General features: G+C 37.4%; 2 protein-coding genes across 2 annotated transcripts in view; both read right to left on the reverse strand.

Annotated features, from left to right (window-relative positions):
- Positions 1 to 4,733: 4,733 nt before the first annotated feature.
- On the reverse strand, positions 4,734 to 17,334 carry cnn3a (calponin 3, acidic a). Its single transcript, XM_081352845.1, has 7 exons — positions 17,086 to 17,334; positions 7,899 to 8,020; positions 7,348 to 7,414; positions 6,871 to 7,008; positions 6,617 to 6,733; positions 6,045 to 6,191; positions 4,734 to 5,949 (listed from the first exon to the last, which is right to left on the reverse strand). Exons 1-7 carry the CDS (start codon positions 17,140 to 17,142, stop codon positions 5,608 to 5,610), a joined length of 990 nt encoding a protein of 329 aa, XP_081208971.1. The 5' UTR covers positions 17,143 to 17,334; the 3' UTR covers positions 4,734 to 5,607.
- Positions 17,335 to 19,627: 2,293 nt separating this feature from the next.
- alg14 (ALG14 UDP-N-acetylglucosaminyltransferase subunit) overlaps positions 19,628 to 22,957 on the reverse strand; it is a 14,168-nt gene continuing 10,838 nt past the window's right edge. The window contains exon 4 of the mRNA XM_081352847.1: positions 19,628 to 20,719. Within this exon, the coding sequence (XP_081208973.1) occupies positions 20,489 to 20,719 (231 nt within the window). The 3' untranslated portion in view covers positions 19,628 to 20,488. The remainder of the gene's footprint in view (positions 20,720 to 22,957) is intronic.

A 22,957-nucleotide genomic window follows, 5' to 3' on the forward strand; every position in this document is an offset into this window, starting at 1 on the left:
TAATCCCCAGGGCCATAAATCCCCGTGTTGTTGTAAATCTAAAGAACCGAAAAATGATTTGCAGTCAGTAGAGAACCCTTTTAATAATTTCTCTAATAAATTCTGTCCAGTTCTTTCGAAAAACATCTATTTAAAGAAACTATAATGTAGGATCATGTACGTTTTAAATATCCTATAAGAGCCATATAACTAAATAATCAATTTGGCCTTCAATGAAAACTTCCTAAAAAACATCTTTACAATGAACTTTGACTATTGCACTGCTAAAAAAAATAATTCCTCATCAGTATTTTTCTCTTGTTTTCTAGTACAAATATCTAAACATTCTTAAATCGAGATAAATAAAAATGTGCACAAGACCAAGAAAGTGTTTAGAAAGTATAAACATGTTCAATTTATCGATTTCACGCTTAATATTTGATTTTTATATATGTATTACATATATTCTAACATTACCCACTGTAGTGGAGCGGCTAAGTGATATAATCGTTCAGTTTATGATACAAGCGTGAAAATTGGCATGAGCAGTCTCCATGGGTCACTTGACAAGAAAATTGTCCGAGCCACTTGAAATGTCAAGATTTTTCATTTTTCAAGATGGCCGACACCTTAGTGGAGCAGTTAATGATATAGTGGTTTATTTGGTGATACAAGCATGAAAATTGGCATGAGACGTCTCTGATGGTCACTAGACAATAAGCCACCCACAGCTACTTGAAATTTCAAGATGGCGGCCATTTTTCAAGATGGCCGACACCTTAGTGGAGCAGTTAAGTGATATAGTGGTTTGGTGATACAAACATGAAAATTGGCATGAGCAGTCTCTAATGATCACTAGACAATAAGCCACCCACAGCTACTTGAAATTTCAAGATGGCGGCCATTTTTCAAGATGGCCACCACCTTAGTGGAGCAATTAGGCTCATGGCAATTTTCATGCTTGTATCACCAACTAAATGATTTCTTAAGCCTAATTGCTCCACTAAGAAATTTCAAGTAGCTGTAAGTGGCTTATTGTCAAGTGACCCATGGAAACTGCTCATGCAAATTTTCACGCTTGTATCATAAACTGAACGATTCTGCCAAACATAAGCACTTAGCCGCTCCACTACTGTACACTCTCAGAAAAAAAGGTACAAAAGCTGTCACTGTGGCGGTACCTTTTCAAAAGGAACACTTTGTACCTAAAGAGTGCATATTAGTCCCTCAAAGGTACATATTGGTACCAAAAGTGTACATATTAGTACCTAAATGGTACATATTACAACCCTTTTGAAGGGTTCTGCCCCAGTGACAGCTTTTGTACCTTTTTTTCTGAGAGTGTATGGGCCCTGATGATGTCCGGGATGATTATAATTCAGGCCGGTTGCTGTTTTCCGCCTGTTAATAGAACAAACTATTTGACTAATTGGTTGTAAAACAGAGGAAGTCTTACCTCCTCTTTTATAAGCTGACTAAATGTGAGAAGGTTCACATCATGCTGGAGAAATGTGTGTTCAGAAGCTGATGTCATAAACTTCCAGGTAGTCCAGAAACCAGAAATGCTCTTACTTTGCTGTAAAATTCACCTTTGTCTGCTTGGGCGTCTGAAAATGACTTTGGGCTTCATGAAGATAACATATGATTCTCAGCTCAAATCCAGCTGTTTTAGATTAACAGGAGGTACTGTAACAGAAACTCCTTTTAATTAATAAAGAAAACCTTTGTGCATTCCAACATACAGCATGATTTTCCTTCTCTCTGCTGAGAAAAGATCCCTCCCTTTCAGAGTTGAATATCTGGGGGATGAATTGAGATGGCTAGAGGCCACTGGTTTGGATTTGATATCTGAAGAATCAATACCGAACTCTTCGTTTTGAAAACCGTAGAGTCTGAGCGGCCAGGGAATGTGAGGGTTCTGCAGCAAAAAAAAAAAAAAAAAAAAATATCCACAGGCATGTGAGGAAGTCTCAGATGTCGCAGACACATGGTTTCAGCTTGTATCCAGGGAAATTTAAACTGGGAGAGCTGCTATAAACCATCTGTGGTTCTCATTAAAGCCCACTTCTCAATCTTTCACCTACAATAATGATCGTAATAATGTGTAATATACATTTAAATTGATGGAATGGTTTGGTTAAAAGAAAACTGAGGCAATCTGAGCACAGACAAAACATTTTAATGCATTCCTAGAGCAAACGCAACCAGATTTTAGAAAAATGGGCAGCTTTGATCAGATTTTTTAGCTTGAACCCATTTCATAGTGGGCCGGAGAGTCGCGCAAACAAACAATCTTCGCCCACGTATCCTCACTGATCTTTCATCAGGCCTGTTTTCTCACAAGCGAGGATTGAAGTCCATGGTGATCAGCAATTCCTCCAGGCGTGCTTGTCTAAGGATCAGTATATCTTTGTCCTTCATCCTCTCCCCCTCTGTTCATTCCCGGCTGGTTGCAGTGAGGCTAAGAAACTGCTAATGAACTCCAGGCTGTTTCCACTTCTTTTATCCTTTATTTTTTTTGGGTCCACAACATGCCTCTGACCACCTTGGGACACAAAATTCAATAGACAGCTACTTTTATATATGTGAAGCATACCATTTAGCAAAGCTCATATCTTATAATCAGATACTATATATTTTCATTATGAGTTTTGGTTTGCTATGCGTAGGAGTTCTGGTTGTGTTCTGAATGTTTTTGGTGTGTTGCTATGCGGATGCTATGATTTTCTGAATATTTTGCAGCATTACATGCATAAAGGGATAGTTCACCCAAAAAAATGTCATTTCTGTCATTAATTTCTCACCCTCATGTCATTCAAAACCTGTGAGACTTTTGATGAAATCTGAGAGCTTTCAGTCCCTCCATTGACAGCCTACGCAACTACCACTTTCAAAGCCCAGAAAGGTAGTAAAGACATCATTAGTAAGTAATTCATGTGACTCCAGTGATTTTATGAAGCGAACCGAGTGCTTTGTTTGCGAAAAAAAAAAAAACATAGGTCCAATTTACCACTTTATTAACAAAATATTAATCTCCAACACACGTTCAAGAGCACTATGACGCATGCGTGTTGTGTCGATGTGAGAGCAGACGTTGTTGCGTGAACGCACGTTGGAGATTAATATTTTTTTAAACATGGATTACTTTAATGATGTCTTTACTACCTTATAGGGCTTGAAAATGGTAGTTGAGTAGGCTGTCAATGGAGAGACAAGCTCTCAGATTTCATTAAAAAAGATCTTGATTTGTGTTCCCAAGATGAACGCATGTCTTATGGGTGAGTAATTAATTGAAGAATTTTCATTTTTGGGTGAACTCTTCGTATTAGCAATAATAATAGCGATGCTTGCCTTTACAAACACCACTAACTCATGCTTTGGCACAGTGATGACTGCACATGGTTTTGGCCCCGGGCTCCTCAATAGCAGCGTGACGCAGTATACAAAAGCTGCGGCATCGGTTAAGTTCACGTCTGCCTTTAAAGGCTTTCTGTGGTTGCTGGGGTAACAGTCTTTTTCGGACCTTCTCTATAATTGAGTCTTGCGTTTTTGTCCCGGATTCCACAGCCAGCACAAAGCACTGATTATGCCGGAGTAACTTAGTCGGGAGGGGCAGGGGGCAGCACTTGAGTGAATGCCATTGCTTTCTCATGAAGCCGATTGTCCTGTACGCACGGTTATACTTTTATATGGTCCTCCCCTCATGTGGACCCACTTATAGCAGTTTAACAGAGTTCACGGACACCCAAATTTAGCACGAACATGTTACTTAAATTAGTAGACTCAGTTCTTCATTTATGACTGGAACCACGAGTGCTTTTCTGAGGCAATGAACTACGTATTGAAGAGAATTCTTACATTGGCCTTTCATTGGCCCAAATCACTATGGAATCTCAGAATGACCCAGAATGCAACATGTTATTTTCTGCACATATCAATCCCCTTCTGCTCTCGATTCGAGCCTGCAGCCTCAATCCAGCTCAAACTAGTCCAATACTTCTGGAATGTTCCATCATAAGCCCCATCACACCATTTTACCATTCCGTCATGTTTCGGTTGACCATGCAGCCCATGATAATGGAGAAAGGTCACAGCATGGGAAGCGTAATTCAATTCAGTGGTGCGCTACCCCGTAGTTCCAAATCCCTCCACAGACGTCTGCTGAACTGAAGTCATCAAGTGCAGCATTTCATTCACTTAATTGAAGGTTTAGAATGCAAAGACGCAGAGCTTTTTTTTTTTTTCTGGACACAAACAAATGTTTTCAGCAATTCATTTAAAAACGAAAATATGTAAAAATATGACACATACAAGCACAAAATGCACGATTGCTGCACAGACACCGACTTGCTCTACTTTAGATTCTGGTTTTCACCACTTTGTGTGGTTATATAACTGTTTCCAGAAACTCTGGGCTATCGACACAAGGAGCAGCTTCCAAACGCCTCTGAGGCTAGCCTCAAAAACACAAGATTTATGGCTCCGCTGTGATATTCGGGCAGAGTCAGCGCACATCTGAGGCTCTGTGCCACTTCAATTCACCCTCATAAAAGATACAAGAGCAAAGAACCAAATAACAAAATCAGGGCAGTTTCAGAAACCACACCTCAGCTTTACAAAAACTCTGACTGCTAGGAAAAAATGTGTTATTTAATCCTGAGAAAACCGAAATCAATTAGGATTTATAGATTATCAAGCAGCTATTTTTAAATTTAAATGCAATAATGGTCAAAACAATAGACATACATGGAGAATCAAGTATTGAAGACATAAAAATTTATTCATAAAAGAACCATATAACAGAAGGTTTATAATGAAAAGCAGGGCAATAAATACAATGGGAAAGATTTTTTTCCAAAATCATGGCACAAAAAAACTAAGCAATAGCGAAAAGTTTTTGGTCGTCCAGTCAGCTAATCTTTAAAATGCTAACATTTGTAGCTTGTTAAATTTCCAGGCATTTGGGATTCTAAATGGAATGACTAAGGAAGGAATGTCTTCGGAAGGCTTTCAGTCCATAGCAGTCTGTAAGAGCGGGATTTCAGTGGCGGGTTAGCTTTAAAACTAGTAAAAATACAGATTTTCTGTGATGCAAGGCTAAAATAAAACTCAAAAGACAAGGCATAGGGCATAAAACAAAGAATCATACTGCAAAAACTAGATAATTCTCTTAACAGTTCTCCATACTTCATAAAAAACACTTAAAAAATGATAAAAGATCACTTTCACCACTGTTAATGTGTGGTCACATTAGCGATATTTCAGGGAAATTTTGCAGGCAAAAAAAGGTCCATTGTCTCTTGTCAATAGCATAGCGAAGTATAAAGCACCGCGTAAACAGAACTTACTTTCAAACCAAGCAGCTTAAACATGAGTGTTTTTTGCCCTCACGCAAACCTCAAGAGGACTCCAATTGGAATGACTGGATTTCACCCGCAAAATTTCACTTGAGCTACGGTAAATGTGACCGCACCTCTAGGATGGCAGATTGTAGATTATATCTCACCACTCACCATCATTGGTGGGAAGGGTAACTGTGAGAAGCAAAAGGCATTGCAAAAAAACTTGCTCTGTTGATATACATGGTTGGTGTTAATACTGCTTTGACTAACAGCGCAGCAGAGTTCTCTAGTAGTCGATACCCTGGTCGTTGTAGTGCCCTCTGTACTCATCGTGGTATTCGCCCTGGTACTCCTCCTCCTGATATTCAGCCTGATAGTCACTATCGCTGATTTCTGAGCCATTCGTGCCTGTGCCCTGGCTGCCATTGGCGTGGATCATGGGCTCCGTGGGGGTGGCGCAATACTTGGGGTCGTAAACCTGCCGTCCCAACCCGTACACGCTCATGCCCTTCTGGGAGGCCACCTTATTGGTTCCCATTTGCAATGAGATAGTGGAGTTGTCAACTGGTTGCAGAGCTGCCTTCTGGTCATAGATGTCCCTCCTGGTGCCTGGGGCAGACATACCAGCCTGGAGAGAGATAGACACAAGAAAAACATGTCATTTTCGATAACTTGACCTATTTGTGTGCTATATTGTTGGTACAAGTCTATCTTTGGGTATACCTGGCTGGCTCCTTTATTGGTGCCCATTTGCAGGCTGATGGTGGTCTGGTCGTAAGGTTTCTCTGTCTGTGTCTTGGGGTCGTAAAGGTGTCTCCTGGTCCCGTAGGCGGTCATACCAGCCTGGCTTGCGCATTTGTTGGTTCCCATCTAAAACGAAAGTCAGAAACACTTCAAAAAGTGCTTCAAAAATCACCTGTAGATGATCCTAGATGGTCATAGTTACTCTCCAATCAACCTTACTCTTTATGAACTACTCCCAGAAGCAGCTGATACTGGTTATTTAGCTGTTTGATTCTAGATTTGGTTTTGTAATTAAAGGGTTTTTAGGTTTAAACGCCACAATGGGCGATCCTTGATCTATCACTATTGTGGCCTTTAGTAGCCGCCTAACCGTAGGTTATTCCAGTCGCTTTTGATAAAAGCATCAGCTGAATAAGTCATTCGTAATGCGCCTTCCCTTCATGTCCTGTCACAAATCAAATGAGGTAACACTGTGGTCAGGCTTCCTCTAAAAACAATGTATGATATTCATCTAGAAACATTAAGGGAGTTCCAGGAAAAGTGCTTATAACCTGAAGTCCGATGACACACTGGCCAGCCTTCATTTTCTCGTCATCAAAATGTCTCTGCTGCTTGTCTGCATATTTCACGCCAATGTCGACATTTGTTTCCATGCCTTTGGTCTTTGCCTGTTGAAAAAGTAATAAACGTTTCGTAGTTGCAAAATTTAAAATGTCAATAATATGTCTAAAATGCCAATTTCTGGGTTTTACCGAATATTCAACAAGACTCAAATTTAGCAGAATTGAATGACTTGTAGACGTACCATACTGGCCAAAGCGAGAAGTGTGGTCTGGACTTGCGTCAAGTTCCCATTTTCGAAGAGGTCGTTGGCCTCAAAGATGTCGTTGGGCTTCAGCCCGTAGGCTAAGATGGCTTTGATGAAATTCCCAAGGTTCTCTAGCTGAGGGAACAATGGTAACAGTAAGGGTGTGTTTCTCAGTAAAATTATTGGTTACCTCATTTTCAGATAAAAGAGTTAGAGATAAATCAAAGACTGCATGAATGGGTCCATTTATTCTTACAGATTCTTCAGAGCTTTTATACTATAGGGTCTATCTGCAGTTGTTAGGAGCTGCTTCTTCGTGCGTCATGTTTTCTCAGCTGCCTTTCCAAGTATTTGCCAATAATTTGATTTGAACCATGTATTGTAAGTCACTTTGGAAGAAAAGCGCTTCTCACTTTTTTTAAAGGGACTGATGTGGATGAAAACAAAGACATCAAGAGTCTCTAAAACATTTACCTTATGCCAGTTTAACTGTGTATGGTTTATTTTCTTTATCGATCCAGGCTGAAGCTTGTTTATCAATCTGAAAAGAATAAAAACAGAATCATTTCAATTAATTTCTTTTCCATATCCATCACATATATAAGCATCTTCTATAGGCACACTGAAGGTCAAGTGTGTAATTTCGGTGCTACAAGCATCACCAAATTGAATCAAGAAAATAATGATTGTTTCAAACATGTTTTCTGCCATTGGTCAGTCAAACAGATAGTCCCACCCCAAATTCATGTCATTGGTTGAGCCACTGTCATAACATCTGGCCGGTACGCTCAAACAAGCAATGTTAAGATAGTCTGGTCTGGTGTTTAGTAGGTTTAGCTGGTCAGACAAGTGGCCTCCCATTCTGACCAACTGAAAAGTGCCCAAAACCACTCTAAAAACCAACCAACTCTGAGAAAATCCAAGACCAACAAACTAGCGTAGGCTGGTTTAAACAGTTTTTTTTATATATTTCAGCAGGGAAACCTTGCCCACATGGCCAAATATGTTTATGTTTACCAACTCACTCGCACAGTATGACGCCATCCTTAAGGCCTTTCTGAAAGCCGTCTCCGATCGGCATGCCGGTCACCTCCTCGATCCAGAAACGAAGCTCCTCCTCCTTCTGTAGGTCATATTTCTGTGCGATCTGAGGAGAAATAAGCCAATCAGTAAGTTGGCCAATACACATCAGTAAGTTATGAGTCAAACCGGCTCTGCGGGATCATGGTTATGTATCCAGGATAATCTTACTTCAGATTATATAGTTATGTGTCCGCATGCATGCTTATCTCAACTTCTGTAATGTCAATACACTTTGCTGATACTCGCACACAACGTGTTTGACTTCAAAACACATGACACAGGAGCAAAATAGCAGTTTGAAACATTAAAAACACCTCTTTGCCTGTTAAAAGCTGCATTAGAGCAAATGGAAAATCATCAAATGCAGCTTAATCAAATCAGATTGCCAATAAAACCTCTTTTCTGGCTTCCTTTGTATTTTTCCTTTATGAATAGAACTGTTTGCCTTTAAAGCATGTGATGCAACGCCGTCATGCGATTCCACCAGCAACAGAGCATAAAATCTCCACAAAGAGTCGCCGCATAAATCTATTCTGGCCGTTTCGCTCTTTCTCAGGACTTTTCTGACTGTAAATAGCACCGTTGACCTGCTGACATTGAATAATTTACTCAGAACGGACAACTACGACTACAACAGAATAAACTAGATCTTTACAAAATGCCTGAATGTAATGTGAGAGTTGTTTGCCTGTGCAAAAGCATCCTATGGCGTTTGCAAAGGTATTCGGAGGGCTTTTTAGTGCATTGCTATGGGGTTGCTAGATAATTGCTTGCTCTCAAAAGAGCCCATCCTTGTTGATATTCTGGTCATAAATATGGCCTCAGTTGTGCCTTTAATGGACATTTAGTTGTCGATCCAGTAGGCGATAAAGTAAGTCTTAGAAAAATAATAGTACACCTCTAATTAACAAGCTGCATGATTGGAGGCATCAAAGTTTAATAGTAGCGTTTAGTAATTGTTTTATTCAAATAGCAAACCCCAAGTATGTAAAAGCGACGCATGCCTGTGCAAGCACTTTTAATTAATGCAGACCCTCAAAGTATGTTTTTCTACTTCATGAGTGCTAAACACTACATGTACAAAATCTTCAAAAACAGATTGCATGATTTTTTTTATTCTGTTAATAAATAAAATGGCATTAAATGCTTCAGTTTCCACACTTACAGCAAGATTATACCCATTTAAAGCAGCTATTAATATAAGTTCCAGGAAATACAGACTCCATTTCAAGTTCAGTGTTCAGGGTCAGACTGTACAAAGACAAAGCTAAATGTGGCCATCAAGATTGATCATGAGAGAGAGAAACAAAGAGACAAAGAGACATACAGTACAGTACAGGGAAAAAGGGTGGAGAAGATATTCTCAGCAGTTGGCGTTGGGACAGAGGCTCCTGGAGATCCTGGAGTCTCACTATACAGCCAAAACATGATAAGAGCTTTCCTCATGTCCTTCAAGAAGCAGTCTGCTATCTCAAACCTTATTTCCAGCACAAACACAGTCCTAACCCTTCAGATTTTACACAGAAACTCTTCCTTATTCCTCTTAGTGTTTAGCTTAGGTTCTATGCTAATTTCAAGAACTTCATTTCCTTCTCAGAAGCGGAGGGAAACGTGCGCCAACAACAGCAATATTTTTTGGTCATGGTAATATTATGTTACAAACCGCAAAACATTATTCTGTTTCTGTCAGGTAACGTGTGCTTCGTTTATACTTCTGTTCAAAAGTTTGCGGTTGGTAAGATTTTTTACTGTTTTTGAAAGCTTCTTATTCTCACCAATATTACAATCATTTAAAATAACGTTTTTCTATGTGAAAACATTTTAAAATATCATTTATTCCTGTGATTCAAAGCTGAATTTTCAGCATCATTACTGCAGTCTTCAGTGTCACATGATCCTTTAGAAATCATTTGATTATGTTAATTTGCTTAAGAAACATTTCTTATGTTAGGTATGCACCAAAATGAAAATAAAACCGAAAATTCTGGATGCACTTGAAGGAAAACTGCTTTTTAAAAATTATTTATTTCTTATTTTAAATGAGCTTTTTTTGTATAATTGTATTAATATTAGAGTTTTTAATAAATAAACCATGATACGTTTTTTCAGGATTTTTTGTAACATTGTAAATATCTTTACTGTTACTTATGATCAATTTAATGCATCCTTGCTGAATAAAAGTAATTATTTCCTTCAAAATGTCTAACTGAACCTAATTATTTTTCAAGTAAACAATATTAACATGAACTTTACTCTATTAACGAGACATTTTTAAGGGACAAATCAGGTGAAAACAGCTCCTTAGGGAAACAATTTCACAGTTTAAGTGGCACGTTTTTCAAACAAGTGCCATGAACACACTATTATTACACCATTTAAACACTATGGTATTTGAATATGATACTAATTTAGAATCACAACATTATGAAAGAATGAACAATGTCTCAAAGTGATTTCAGTATGATACAATAATGTTTCAGCTCTAGACTCTTACTGTATGCCAACAACTGTCTCATTTGTGCCTATTTTTATTTCTCCAGAGGGATTTTAAGATATAGCTTGGGGCTCATAAACTTCCATAGAAGGTCTCTGAGCAAGCTGAAGATCAATGAGACATCCTCCCACACTAAAGCCCAGCAGTCAGAATATGAGACCACTAGGAAAAAATGGTGTGTGGGGTGTTGTGGCAGTTCACTTGTGCAATTTGAGGTCAGCGGAGATGACTTTTCTCCTATAATGACAGACAAAAAAGCTTAACCGTACACAGTCTCTCATCTTTGAAGAACTGCAGAACTTTTGGTATGCTTCAAATAGTTCAAAAGAGCACTGGATGATTTCAGATGTAGTGGGAGACAAAGAACGTTATATCTCTGATATAATGAACCATTGACTGGGGTGATTTATAGTAGACACAAATCGGAAAATCAAAACTGACAAAAAGGAGGGGAAAGAACAGAAGAGCTCCACAGAGAGACTGAGGAAAGATTGGAGAACCATGTGCCTGTCTTGTCCTTCCTTCCAGTCCACTGGGAAACCAGCCAGTGGTAGAAAAAAAAAAGAGAGAGAAAATGTGGAAAAGTGACCCTTGATGGAGATGTTGGAGGCATTTGCAGAAGAAGAACATTCTGGAAGGTTGTGGGCTGGATCCTGCTGGAGTCCGACCTCTAGCTCTCCTCCCCCACTCATAATTCTGAGAGCTTACTGATGACAGCACAAAAACCGAGCAAACATCTGACTGAAAAAGGTCAGGGAGTGAAAGGGCTCGATCAATTCGACAAACAGTCCCCCAGAGATCGATAAAACAGTGATGACAACGGATGAGAGGAGGGGTGACCTTTTCACCTTGAGTTTTTAGGCTAACAACACATACAAACACAGAAATATATGGTTTAGCAACAAGAGAAACAATCTACAAGATTCTACATAAATCAGAATCAAATAAATCCTATTTGTTTCCAAAATAAGCATAGCTTCTATTATCAAACTCAGTTTACTCAATGATTAAGAATTCTGCAAACTTTACTTCGCAAAAACAAACTATGAACAAAAGAACGCACTCACTTAACCTTCCTCTCAGACTAATATTGAGAATTGTGCTGAAATCAAAGATAAATGCCCACTTATTTGCATGTGAGAAACTAGTTCACCCAGTATTAGGCAATATTTAACCATGCGCTCTGGAAATACCCAGCGGAACAGACAACAGAGAATCAATTGCTCTACTTTACTGTACCTGTGAATTCAAATAAAATTAAATAAAAATCACAAAATGCCAGACAACATTCATCCTGAAATACAGTTGTAACTAGTTTTTTAATTTTGTGTTGAAAATATGTGTAATAAATATTCACGTTTAGCAATGCTAGGGGGCATAGCTAGATGATAGCTGAGTGGTTGCCAGGTTTGCGTAACAAAAGCAGCCCAATTGCTATTCAAAACCCGCCACGGGAAAACCACGCTCCTGGCAAGATTGGTGATTGATTGTGCATTGCTAGGGTGCTCTGAGGGGTTGATAAGGGGTTACTTACTGGCTTCAATCAAAAGAGCCCACCCTAACAAGATTGTTTTATATTTTATGAAGAAAATGTGTGTAATATACCGCAATTCTAGTGCATTGCTAGTAGGTAATTGCAAGGGCGCTCTTATTGCAAGGTGATTGCTAGAGTCGAGTGTAGAGCTGCACGATTAATCCTTAAAAGATCGCGATTTCGATTCAAACACCCACGCGACCTTATTCCTAAATGACAACGATTCGCTTGTGTCTATAAAACATTTGACAAAATCCCACCAGAACATTTAGATCTGCGTTGGCGCTGCCGCTGAGCTAGAGAGAGCAGTTGTCATGTATGAAACAACTTCACAAACAGTCTTTTCAACCACACAGTATGGTTATTTCTGTTACAAATATTCATATTATCACAGAAGTACTGGGATAAACGTTTTTACTGATGTCTACGGTAGCGAACAAAATAGAGTAAATAACCTTTTGAAAGTAACTTGGCGCTTCATTGTATCAAATACAAATGACTGTTAAAAATGAAACTGCCATTGAATCATTCACTCAAGAGATTCGTTCAAAAACGCAGATTCAACCAGTAATGAAACAAGTGAGGACTTTATGAGAGAGTCATTGAATCATTCATTCAAACAGATAAAAAAAAAAAAAACATTCATTTAAATTACATTAAACATTTTGCCAGAACTTCGAGTAGATAACGTTTTTTTTTTTTGGTTAAAGGTATAGCGGAGGATGTTTTACTTCCTGGTGGGTAACCTAAACTATTGGTCCTCCTAATTGTCAATCATTCTGGTGAATCAATCAAACTTTTCAAAAAGTGGAGAGGGCGGGTCTTATCTAAAATTTGGAAAGATCCTCCGCTATACCTTTAAGTCTGTTCAGAATTGCAGTAGAATCGTGATCTCTGTTTGAAACTATATAATTTTCATTATATTACTTGTGTCTCAGAGCACGCAGACGAAATGCAATAAACTAATTTCGGAGGAAGATGGAACAGTTTGACGACAGACTTTGCTCAGGCATTTCAGAAAACAGCATTTCAGATGCTGTGCAAAAAGATCGGTCCGGTGGTTAGTCCAGTCTGATGCAAAGTCACATGATTTTTTTTGATGCGCATCGAGGAATTTATTCTGTAAATGTGTTTCCGTCATAGTTTATGCGCATGCTTTCTTATTGGATACAATTTTTTATCCGACTCAAACGAACGCAAGTTTTTTAATGCACATTTTTAGAATTTATGCGCATCTTGGCGTTTCCATCCAGCAGTTTTTTATGCGATATCCCAAAATGCGCATAAAAATAAGTGGGTGGAAACACAGAATGACACAAAAACCACAAAGCTCTTAAAAGCTTTAGAGTGCAGAAAAAAGGTTCAGACAACAACTTTAGCCAAAAGTTGTTGTCTGTGAACCTTTTTCCTGTACTCTTAAAGGCTTTCAGACCTTGAATAAACGTTGATAAACTTAAAAAAAAGGCTTTTTAAAGATTTTTCGTTTCAATGTTTACACTGTTATAAGATCCTGCTGTACAACAGACGCCAAACAATAGCCTCAGGAAAACACACTTTCCTGTTCTTCCTAAAATGGCAACAGGGGGTTAAATCACTGTGGCCACACTTTGCAGAGCCTCATCCAATCCTAGAAAATATTGCTGATCAGCACATTGCGGGGAATGTAATGGCCCCTCACTGGGCAAGCTGCCCATCAGCAGTCACAGTACAGCAGTAAAAGTGTTTTTACGCCGAGGATCAAGATGGAATGTGGCGTTAGAGAGCGACGGATCAAAGCCGTCAGGTTAACCTAAAGTCTGGGTTTATCCAAGAACCACCGTGACCTCCCCAATCTGACCCACCCTCTCACAGGACACCGGTGCTTGAGCTGTGGGCCCAGTGCTGGCGTATTTTCAAAACTGCAAGACAGATATGTACGTTAAGATAGATGCAGAATGAGATGAGCGTGAGAGCCAAGAATAATTAAAATTTATTACAGTCTGAAAAAGTTTTCCCAAGTCTGATTCCCAAGAATCAAGGTTTCTGTTGAACCACATCCAAACATTTCAGGGGGAATTCCTGCATATTTAATGTTGACAACGGAAAAGTCTTAGAAGCAACATATAAGACAATGTATTAAACTAACTAAACGAATCACTTCTATAGAACATTGCCAAAGGCTTACAAAAGCTCACAGTCAGGAAAGGCTGTTCTTCTATCCACTACCTGGGGGAAAACATCTGATGTGATTAATATAATGTAACACGAATGGTCACAATAAAAATAGGTTGGTAACTGACATCTCTTCCATGTGTAAAAATAAACCAGCCTAACAATATCTTCACTGTGCTGAATTTAAACAGAGGATGATGCTTTGGCAATAAGCCCGTAATGAACGACCCCTTGCGTCTGCTGTTACATAACCGGAGAGGGTCATTAATTTAGTAATACATCCTTTTCTATTATGTCATTTGTGGGTTATATTTTAAGGAATAATTCTATTTGACAAGGTGGCGTGATTCGTTGACATTTACAGGCTGATGTACTGGGAAACTAACATTTTTAAATCTCACTGTGAGCTTCGACTTCCCACATTTCTAAAGTTCAGCTTGCAGGAAAACAAAGGCAGAAAACAGCTCTCGGCTTTCAGCAGAGCAAGAGTGCTGATGAAACTCAAGAAACGAGATAAACAAGTCTTCGGAAATCACATGACCTGTAAAAGGTTTGCAACAAACATGGTTAGGAACGTTCTCGTAGTTCCAGGTTAATGCTGCTTTAAAGGTATATGTATTTATTATATGAACAACATAAAAATGTTTGCTTATAAGAAGTGTAGGCTATTATTTATCTGGACATTAACATGGATGCCAATCAGGTTTAATGAGCCACTATTAAAGTGTCATTAAAGTGACAGTAAAATATGCATATGTTACAAAAAAAATGGGACACTTAAGTAATAGAGCAATGATGCTACAAATTCAACATTTAAAAAACTTTTTTAATTTCACAATATTACTTTTTTGCTGTATTTTTATCAAATAAATGCAGCCCTAATTAGCATAAGAGGCTTCTTTCAAAAAATTATTAACCTAAAACGTTTGGACATGTGCTCAAAAAGTGAAATGTATAACATAGGTTTATAAGGATTTTCAAAATGCTGAATATACTTGATAAATGCCTGAAGAGTCAGCACAGCAAGTCAATTCTACTAGTATTACACATGAAGAAGTACACGCCAAGATCAACAGCTCTTTATTGCAATAAACCTCAAAAGCATACTTTTAAAAAAAGGACCTGTAAGGAGGCAAGGGACTTTTCCTGTAGACTTTCATTGTCCAGACAAGTAAAATGGAAAATAAGTCATGGATTTAGAGGGGAAATGGTGTAATGGAACTACTTTCCACTAGAAAGTAGTCAGGATCAGCGTTGCAATTTTAGCCACATGCTTTTCATTTTACACATAAAGTACCCAAAAATTTGAATGCTGTCATCACTTACTCATTACTTTCTTATGTTTTTCCAAAACTGTATGTCTTTCTTTCAGCTGCGGCACATAAAAAGTGAATTTTTGGGCAACATACTGGCCCCTCTTTACAATAATAATTGAAATTGGAGCTCCAAAATGGCCAGAAAGCAACATGAAAGTATCATATGTGTTCTGTCTTCTGAAGAAATGATTGACACCTTCATAAAAGTTCATGAAAAAAGTAGCAATTTGTGAATTAATCATTTCTTCAAGTTTAACGAAACAAGTTTGATGATTTGAATTTGATTCTTGAGTTCAACTCACTAACTCAATGATTCTGGATGCAGCTATTTGTTTGTTTGTCACACAAAGATATAGTTTCAGAAGAAATCTAGCACACAAGTTATATAGACTATACTTTTATAGTGTTTTTGCATCCTTTCTGAAACTTGAAAGCCTTCCAGCCTTATTGCAATTCTCTCTTTGTGTTGACGAAAGGTCATAAGGGTTTGAAACAACATGAAATTACAACATTTCTGGGTGAAATATTTCTTGTAAAGCATCTGGCTAAAAAGCAACGTTGTTTCTTTGAGCTAAAGAGGTCATTATCGCAATGCACACTTTGACAGTTCAAAGCCATAAACTGAACTCGTCTGAATGAAACGGGATTATACACATCACAGCTGTTCCGGCAACGTCGTCACATTTTAGGAATGCTTAAAATTCCAAGATGAAATGCTTACTTCCGAAGGGGTTGGATGAAAGACGGACAGATACCTACCAGGATTGCTCACTTCAGAGGTTTAAATATTAAATTGTCTACCAAAAAATTGTTTACTTTAATTTACCTGTAATAAAATAGCTCTTTAGCACTGATGATGTCATGCTTGAGAAATTTGAATGGGGGTGTCCTTCTTTACCCTGGCTTTACTTGTCTTTACACATAATCCTGTCTGATTAATTTGAGGACTAATATCCTGAATAAATCACTACTTAGAGACAAGATATTAAACATGCTCCATTATGTTTTCCCCAAATGACCCTCCTGCTTCTTTTGATGGGGATTTTTTTCACTCAACAACTTTTTTATATGACAGTCATATTAAAAATCTAAAACATGGAGATCACCTCTAACCAGCTCATCTATGATCTGGGCAATCTCAACTTGAGGAGAATATGTCTCTTGTATTTAATATGATTTTTCTAAATCAGAAACTTTTTTATTGGGGGATGCTTACTTAGCACATTTTCCAATTTATCCAATTAACTAAAGACTAAACACAATACATATTAAACATTTGTATTTAACATTATTATTTACTTGTATTAGTATTGTTAATGTGCCATTTCGTTCAAATTCACTTGGATTCAATCTCCACGTAACGTTCATGGCCATGCTTAAGTCTTACATAATCAATAATACATTGAGAAAACAAAAAGATAAAGGTTTAAACTAAAACATATTAAAAACAAACTAACAATAGTATCAAGCACAAACAATAAACTACTTTTAAAAGGTAACGTTACAGTAGCCTAGTTTCCCCATCCTATAATAGCACATTGGATAACCTGAACCACACATACCAAAAATGTATACATACAAGGCTAAATATAAAAAAAAAGAAAAAAGAAAAAAAGAAATACAATTCAGTTTACCTTGTTTTTAACCTCCGCAGATAACCCGTAGGCTGGTCCCTTGTTAAATTGGGTCATGATTCACTTTTTGAGTTTTCTCCTGAAGTCAATGAACTGGCCAACAGAGAATGAGAAAAGTAAAGTCCTAAAGCTGCAGTAAAAGTCACAGTACAGATGATTCGGTGCTCCGTGTGAATGAATAATCCTCGCGCACAGTGAGTTTACACACAACAGACACTCTCTCGCGCAAAAACTTCCACCTACTATCGCGGATTTGGGGGTGGAGCGACGTGACTGACGCGCCTCTACAGCCAATCAGAAGCCTAGGCTCGTCTATTGTTTCTCTGGCTCTAGGTGGCCAAAGTAATGGATCACTTGGCAAAACCATTGACGAGTTTCTGTTTACTGGAAAACTGTGTCTTATCTCTACAACTGTAAGGTGTAATAATCCTACCTTTGTCTTTTTCGACGGTTTTTTTTTTTTGTTGCAAGTTTAATAACTGCAATAACAAGATAAGCATTTCATTGTAACTTTTTTAACTAAAGTCCATTTTTGAGGTAAATTCATGTGAGGTAAATTCAAATATGACTATATTAAACTAAACGGAAACTATATTAATACAATTTATAAATGATGAGTACAAAATTATTTATCAATAATACATATAAATTAAAAAGTTAAAACCAATAATTAGTTTTAAAATTAATAGGATATATATATATATATAAACCAACATTTTATAAGATAATTCTAACTATTTGACTGTACATTGATCTGATTAATGATGATTAATTAAACATTACATAATTTAATAATATATTATATAGCAAATAGGGCAAATTTATTAAAAACAACAGAAGCTGACCAAGTTCTTTCTAGATAAGAGGGGAAAAATAAAAAAAAAGCAAATAAGACACCAGTCTTTTACTGCTGTAACAATAACTATGGTAAAATATTTTGCAAAAAAAAAAAAAAAAAAATGGTTACTGTGGTTTGTGTAAAACATTGCTTCAGTATAGATTGTTATTATTGCCTGAAGGGAAGAAACCAGTTTTGATATTTAAAAAAAAACCCAGCAACAACAATTCATAAACAGAAATCAAACGCACAACAGACACATGCAGGCTCTGTATGATCCAATTTTTGCATTATCATGTTCTGTATCATCAAGTAGCTTTAAATAACCATTTGATGCTTTCAGCATGATGTGAGGGCTCTAATGTCAGGGTTTGTTTTTGTCTGAAAGGTTGAAGTGAAATCATGGGGGAAAAAACAGCTATCATGGAGGTTGCTTGTCAAAGGAGATCAGTATCTTTCGCTGTCACGTAACCTGTGTTGAATAAAGAAAACATGAAGACATTTTTTCTAAGGTTGCTTTCTATTTGTGAATATTTCTAATAACTTACATATTAAAGATTAAGCAGAATAGCTGCCTGTTTGGAGTTTGTCCCTGACAACTTGTATTTTATCAGACACTGAAGGCCTTTTGCCAATTGAAATCAATTGCAATAACTGAAGGGACATTCTGCATGGTCGACTGGGAAAGATATTGATAAGAGGTGCTTTGTGATGTAAATACTAACCAGTCAGTCAGTGAGAAATAAAAAAGTCCCTTTGGAAACCAATCAGGTCTTTCTTGATAAGAGTCCAGTTTATGACTAGGTTAGTCAGCTCGTTTTTGTCTGCAAATCCAGGCGATAAGATGCACAGAATGCATATACATGAGCATGTTAAATGTTGTTGTTTTTTTACATAAGATTAGGATTTCAAACTCAATCTGGATTAGTTCTAGATTTACAATATTCTTTTCTGTTTCTGTTGGCATTTGGTCTTTACCCCTCCTCCAAAAACTTTCACTGATTTTAAGGTCTGGACTCAGAGGTTCAATTCATGTGTGAAAATGATTCTTCATGCTCCCTCCTAACCATTCTTTCACAATTTGAGCCTGATGAATCTTGACATTGTCATAGAATAAGGCAATGATGCATCTTCCTACATGGTGGTTTAAGAAATTAAAAGCTTCACACCATCAATTAGAGTTAGAAGAACTGTTGCCAAACATATAACATGCTAGAAACATAATAATCACTGCAATGATGATCCAATCATACTCTTAAAGGGATAGTTCACCCAAAACTGAAAATTCTGTCATCATTTACTCTCCCTCAAGTTGTTCCAAACCTGTATGACTTTCTTTCTTCTGCTGAACACAAAAGAAGATATTTTGAAGAAAGGCGGTAACCAAACGACTGATGGACCCCATTGACTTCCATAGTAGGACTTCCAAAAAAAATACTATGGATGTCAATGGGGACCAGCAACTGTTTAATTACCAACCTTCTTTAAAATATCTTCTTTTGTGTTCAGCAGAAGAAAGGAAATCATACAGGTTTGGAACAACTTGAGGGAGAGTAAATGATGACAGGATTTTCAGTTTTGGGTGAACTATCCCTTTAAGCATTTAAATCCAATATGGCCGGGCGGTGTTTCATCACTTATTTTCGAAGATCATGGTAAGTCTGCATAGAAATGTTTATGTTATTATTAAAAAAAACAATTTCTCTGTGGACAAAATGAATGTGATTTTAATTTCTGCAAGACTCCATCCATGCTCATAATAACCAAATTATACCTGACAGACATGTCTGATGGGATCATCCACTAACAGATGTTCAGAATCGTCAAAGTCGAGGAACTTAATACTGAGAAGTAAATGACTAAGTTACCTGCGTAAACTTGTCCTGGCAAACAAAAGACACCATCAGGGTATGTTCAACCTCATGCTGAAGGTCTAAGAGAGCCACAAAGAATAACAGGAAATTACAGAGCAATAAAATAAGATCTGCAGCTGAGAATCACAGCTTTTCCATCTCCTCTCACTGTTTAGTCTTTAACTCACACCATTTCCTCAACCACACGCCAGCACAGGAAGAGATCAACAATGAAGTACTGCTGAATAGCGTAGTGAGCTGGACAATATTTCGCAAAAACACTGAGGAAAAAATGTATATACATACACATGTAACAGTGAGGTATGGCAATCTAAACAAGGCTAACCTTTGAAAGGGACAAACCTGTGATCAAAAGCCGAACTTTTTCGTGCAGTGTTGGAAAATGCTGAAACTATGAATGGAATTAGAAGCACCTTCACATGTAAAAACTTCTCTTTGGTTGATTGTTCAAGGGCGTAAAAGGTAGAAAAGATGTGATAGGATATTTCATCAGCTCTATTGTGACTGTTTGCCGTTAAATAAAAAACAGAAAACGCTGATGCAGTTGTCATAGTTGTGTATTCAGCACGTCAGTAACTGCATAGGAATGATTCGCATCAGCTTCGCTGAACTGTATCAAAATGCATGTAATTCTCAGTTGAATTCATGAAGTCACGCAAAAAGAAAATTTGGTTTTCTGTAAATGTTCTCCTCACTCCAATCTGCCTAGGTAGATGGACTTAGGGTATTTGTCTTTCAGTGGTGCCCACTGCACAAAGAAGTAGTCAGAAAGGTAGTAAAGGATCTTCCCAGATAGAGACAGTGTCTCCACGCGACAGATGCTCTCCACGTAGACGATCAAGACCCTTTTTAGGCCCAGGACGCCCAGGAGCAGCCCAGCGGCACACAGTGGGACGCACGTCCCTGGACCGTTACACAGCACCTGAAACACACACACATACACTTTAAAAATACAAAAAAGCACACAATAAGATTGAATTAATTACCTGTAGTCATGAACCGACAATGAACAACAGCATTTGTTAATCCAGGTTTATGTTCATTTATAAATATACATTATTGCTCACTGTTAATTCTTGTTTGTTCATAATGCAATAGTCAGTGTTAATTCATAGCATTTAAAACATAACAACCAAACAAATTAAATGCTGTAAAAAATATAGTTCATTTTTAGTTCATAATACCGAAATTCATTGGCTTAATATTGCCAAAGTGAACATTTATTAAATGTTACACAATGAAAAGTAATAATGTTATATTAAATCAATCAAGTTGTCTTAATTAAACATAATAAATCATTACTTAAATGTTTATTTGAAATAAATTAATACTTTTATTCAGCAAGAATGCATTCAATTAATAAAAAGTGACGGTAAAGACATTTACATTGTTACAAACCATTTATTTTAAATAAATGTCTATATCAAAGAATCACGTAAGAAAAATATGAAGCATCACAACTGTTTTCAACATTAATAGTGATAAGAATGATAATAATTTTTGATAAGGATAATGTTTCTTGAGCACCTAGAATATATATATAAACTTGAATGATTTAAAAATCCATAAAATTAAGATTTTAAAATAAAAACAATAGAACGCAAACACCATTGCACACCTGCAGGTGATATGTGCGTGAAAAAAAAAAAGTCAAGTCAAATAAAAAACAAAGAACTCAAAAACGTATGAAAAATAATTATTGGCAACGTTTCGGTCTCATGACCTTCATCAGGCACATACAAACATTATAAACTCAATCACATTTAAAATAGTCACATGAACAGTCAATGCGCAAAGATCCATCTGTATCCAATTAGGTTAAGTGATTAAATACATACTTTTGCGTCACATCACCATCATAGAAAGGCACAGCCAATTAGGACAGGTACAGCAACAATAGGATGTTTTTTTAAATAAAAAAAATAAAAATGAGTACATTTTTTAAATACATTTTAAATAAATAAATACATGTTATAATTAGTAATATTGATTATATCTCAATTTTAACTTTTATTTTTTACAGAAATGGGTTGCAATAGTTTTTTTCTTCTTCTTTTGATTGCTGATGTTGCTTTGCTCCAATTGGAATAGAGTTTTCTTTCTATACCGTATGCTATAATATGACTTATTTTAATTTAACTAAAATAATTAAGGGAGGACAATGGTATTTTTATAATAAATTTGTGTTATGCCAACTTGCAACAAGTTATCTCTACATAAATGGTTAAGTTTACTCTTTGAGATAAACATATCAGGTGAACTTGTTGACACACACTTTGAGAAACACCATTCATTTGGGGATTTACAAGTTTCTGTAAAGCTGCTTTTGGATTTTGAAAAGCAGTATAATTAAAAATGAACTGATTTGACTTATATAGGCTATAGGACACAAAAACAAAGACGTCTGCATAAAGTATCCTTCTGACTATACTTCAGTCCTCTGAGCTGGAGAAATATGAGCTTTCTGGTTCAAAACTGGAGACAGCGAGCAGGACAGGAAGGCGGTTAGACTTCGGTGGAGACGAGCCATGGGGTCTGGAGAAATCATCTTACACCGACTGCTCAGACGCATTAACACTGGAAAAATCCAGCCTCTGTCTGCTCAGAGCCGAAACTGATACGACGCAGGACCCGAGGACAACGACCGAAGTGAGAACATCAGAGGTGAGGGACGTTTCCACTCACATTCGCTTCAGTTCTTCCCCCTCAACTCATTTCTGTCTGCTTCAAGGTCCACTGGTGCTCGGATTCAGTTTACTGCCAGTTTCCAAACAGTCTAAAACACTCCATTTCCCATCGAGCACCTGGAGACAGATGAGCGATGAGGATGGGCATGGACGGAGCACCAGGTGGGCGATCTGTCTCGGCCCGTGTTTACATTTCACACACACCTGTGAATTCACCTCGGGGAATGAGATCACTCTCACCCAACAGAGAGACGCTGACTTCAGCTCTGAAGGGCTGCTGGATTGTGTACAGAGATTGGTGAGTGTTTGCTATGGGAAAAGGCCAAACCGCCAGAGTGCTATTTGAGTCTGTCATCAGAGTGGTGCAAATTTAAATGGCCATTTTGTGAAACTTCAACACGACATAAATCAAACATCAGAAAAACTCAAGTCTCTCTATGTAATAAGGAGAAGAAGGCCTAAGAGTGAAAGCT

The sequence above is a fragment of the Scardinius erythrophthalmus genome (genome assembly GCF_964197995.2).
Source record: "Scardinius erythrophthalmus genome assembly, chromosome: 22".
Lineage (NCBI taxonomy): Eukaryota > Metazoa > Chordata > Actinopteri > Cypriniformes > Leuciscidae > Scardinius > Scardinius erythrophthalmus.

Excerpts from the sequence above, each read along its gene's own strand:
- cnn3a (XM_081352845.1), bottom strand. The coding sequence starts at position 17,142 with ATGACCCAATTTAACAAGGGACCAGCCTACGGGTTATCTGCGGAGGTT. Across the intron at positions 8,021-17,085 it reads CTGCGGAGGTTAAAAACAAG|ATCGCACAGAAATATGACCT; the intron begins GTAAACTGAATT and ends ATTTCTCCTCAG. Across the intron at positions 7,009-7,347 it reads CACAGTTAAACTGGCATAAG|CTAGAGAACCTTGGGAATTT; the intron begins GTAAATGTTTTA and ends TTGTTCCCTCAG.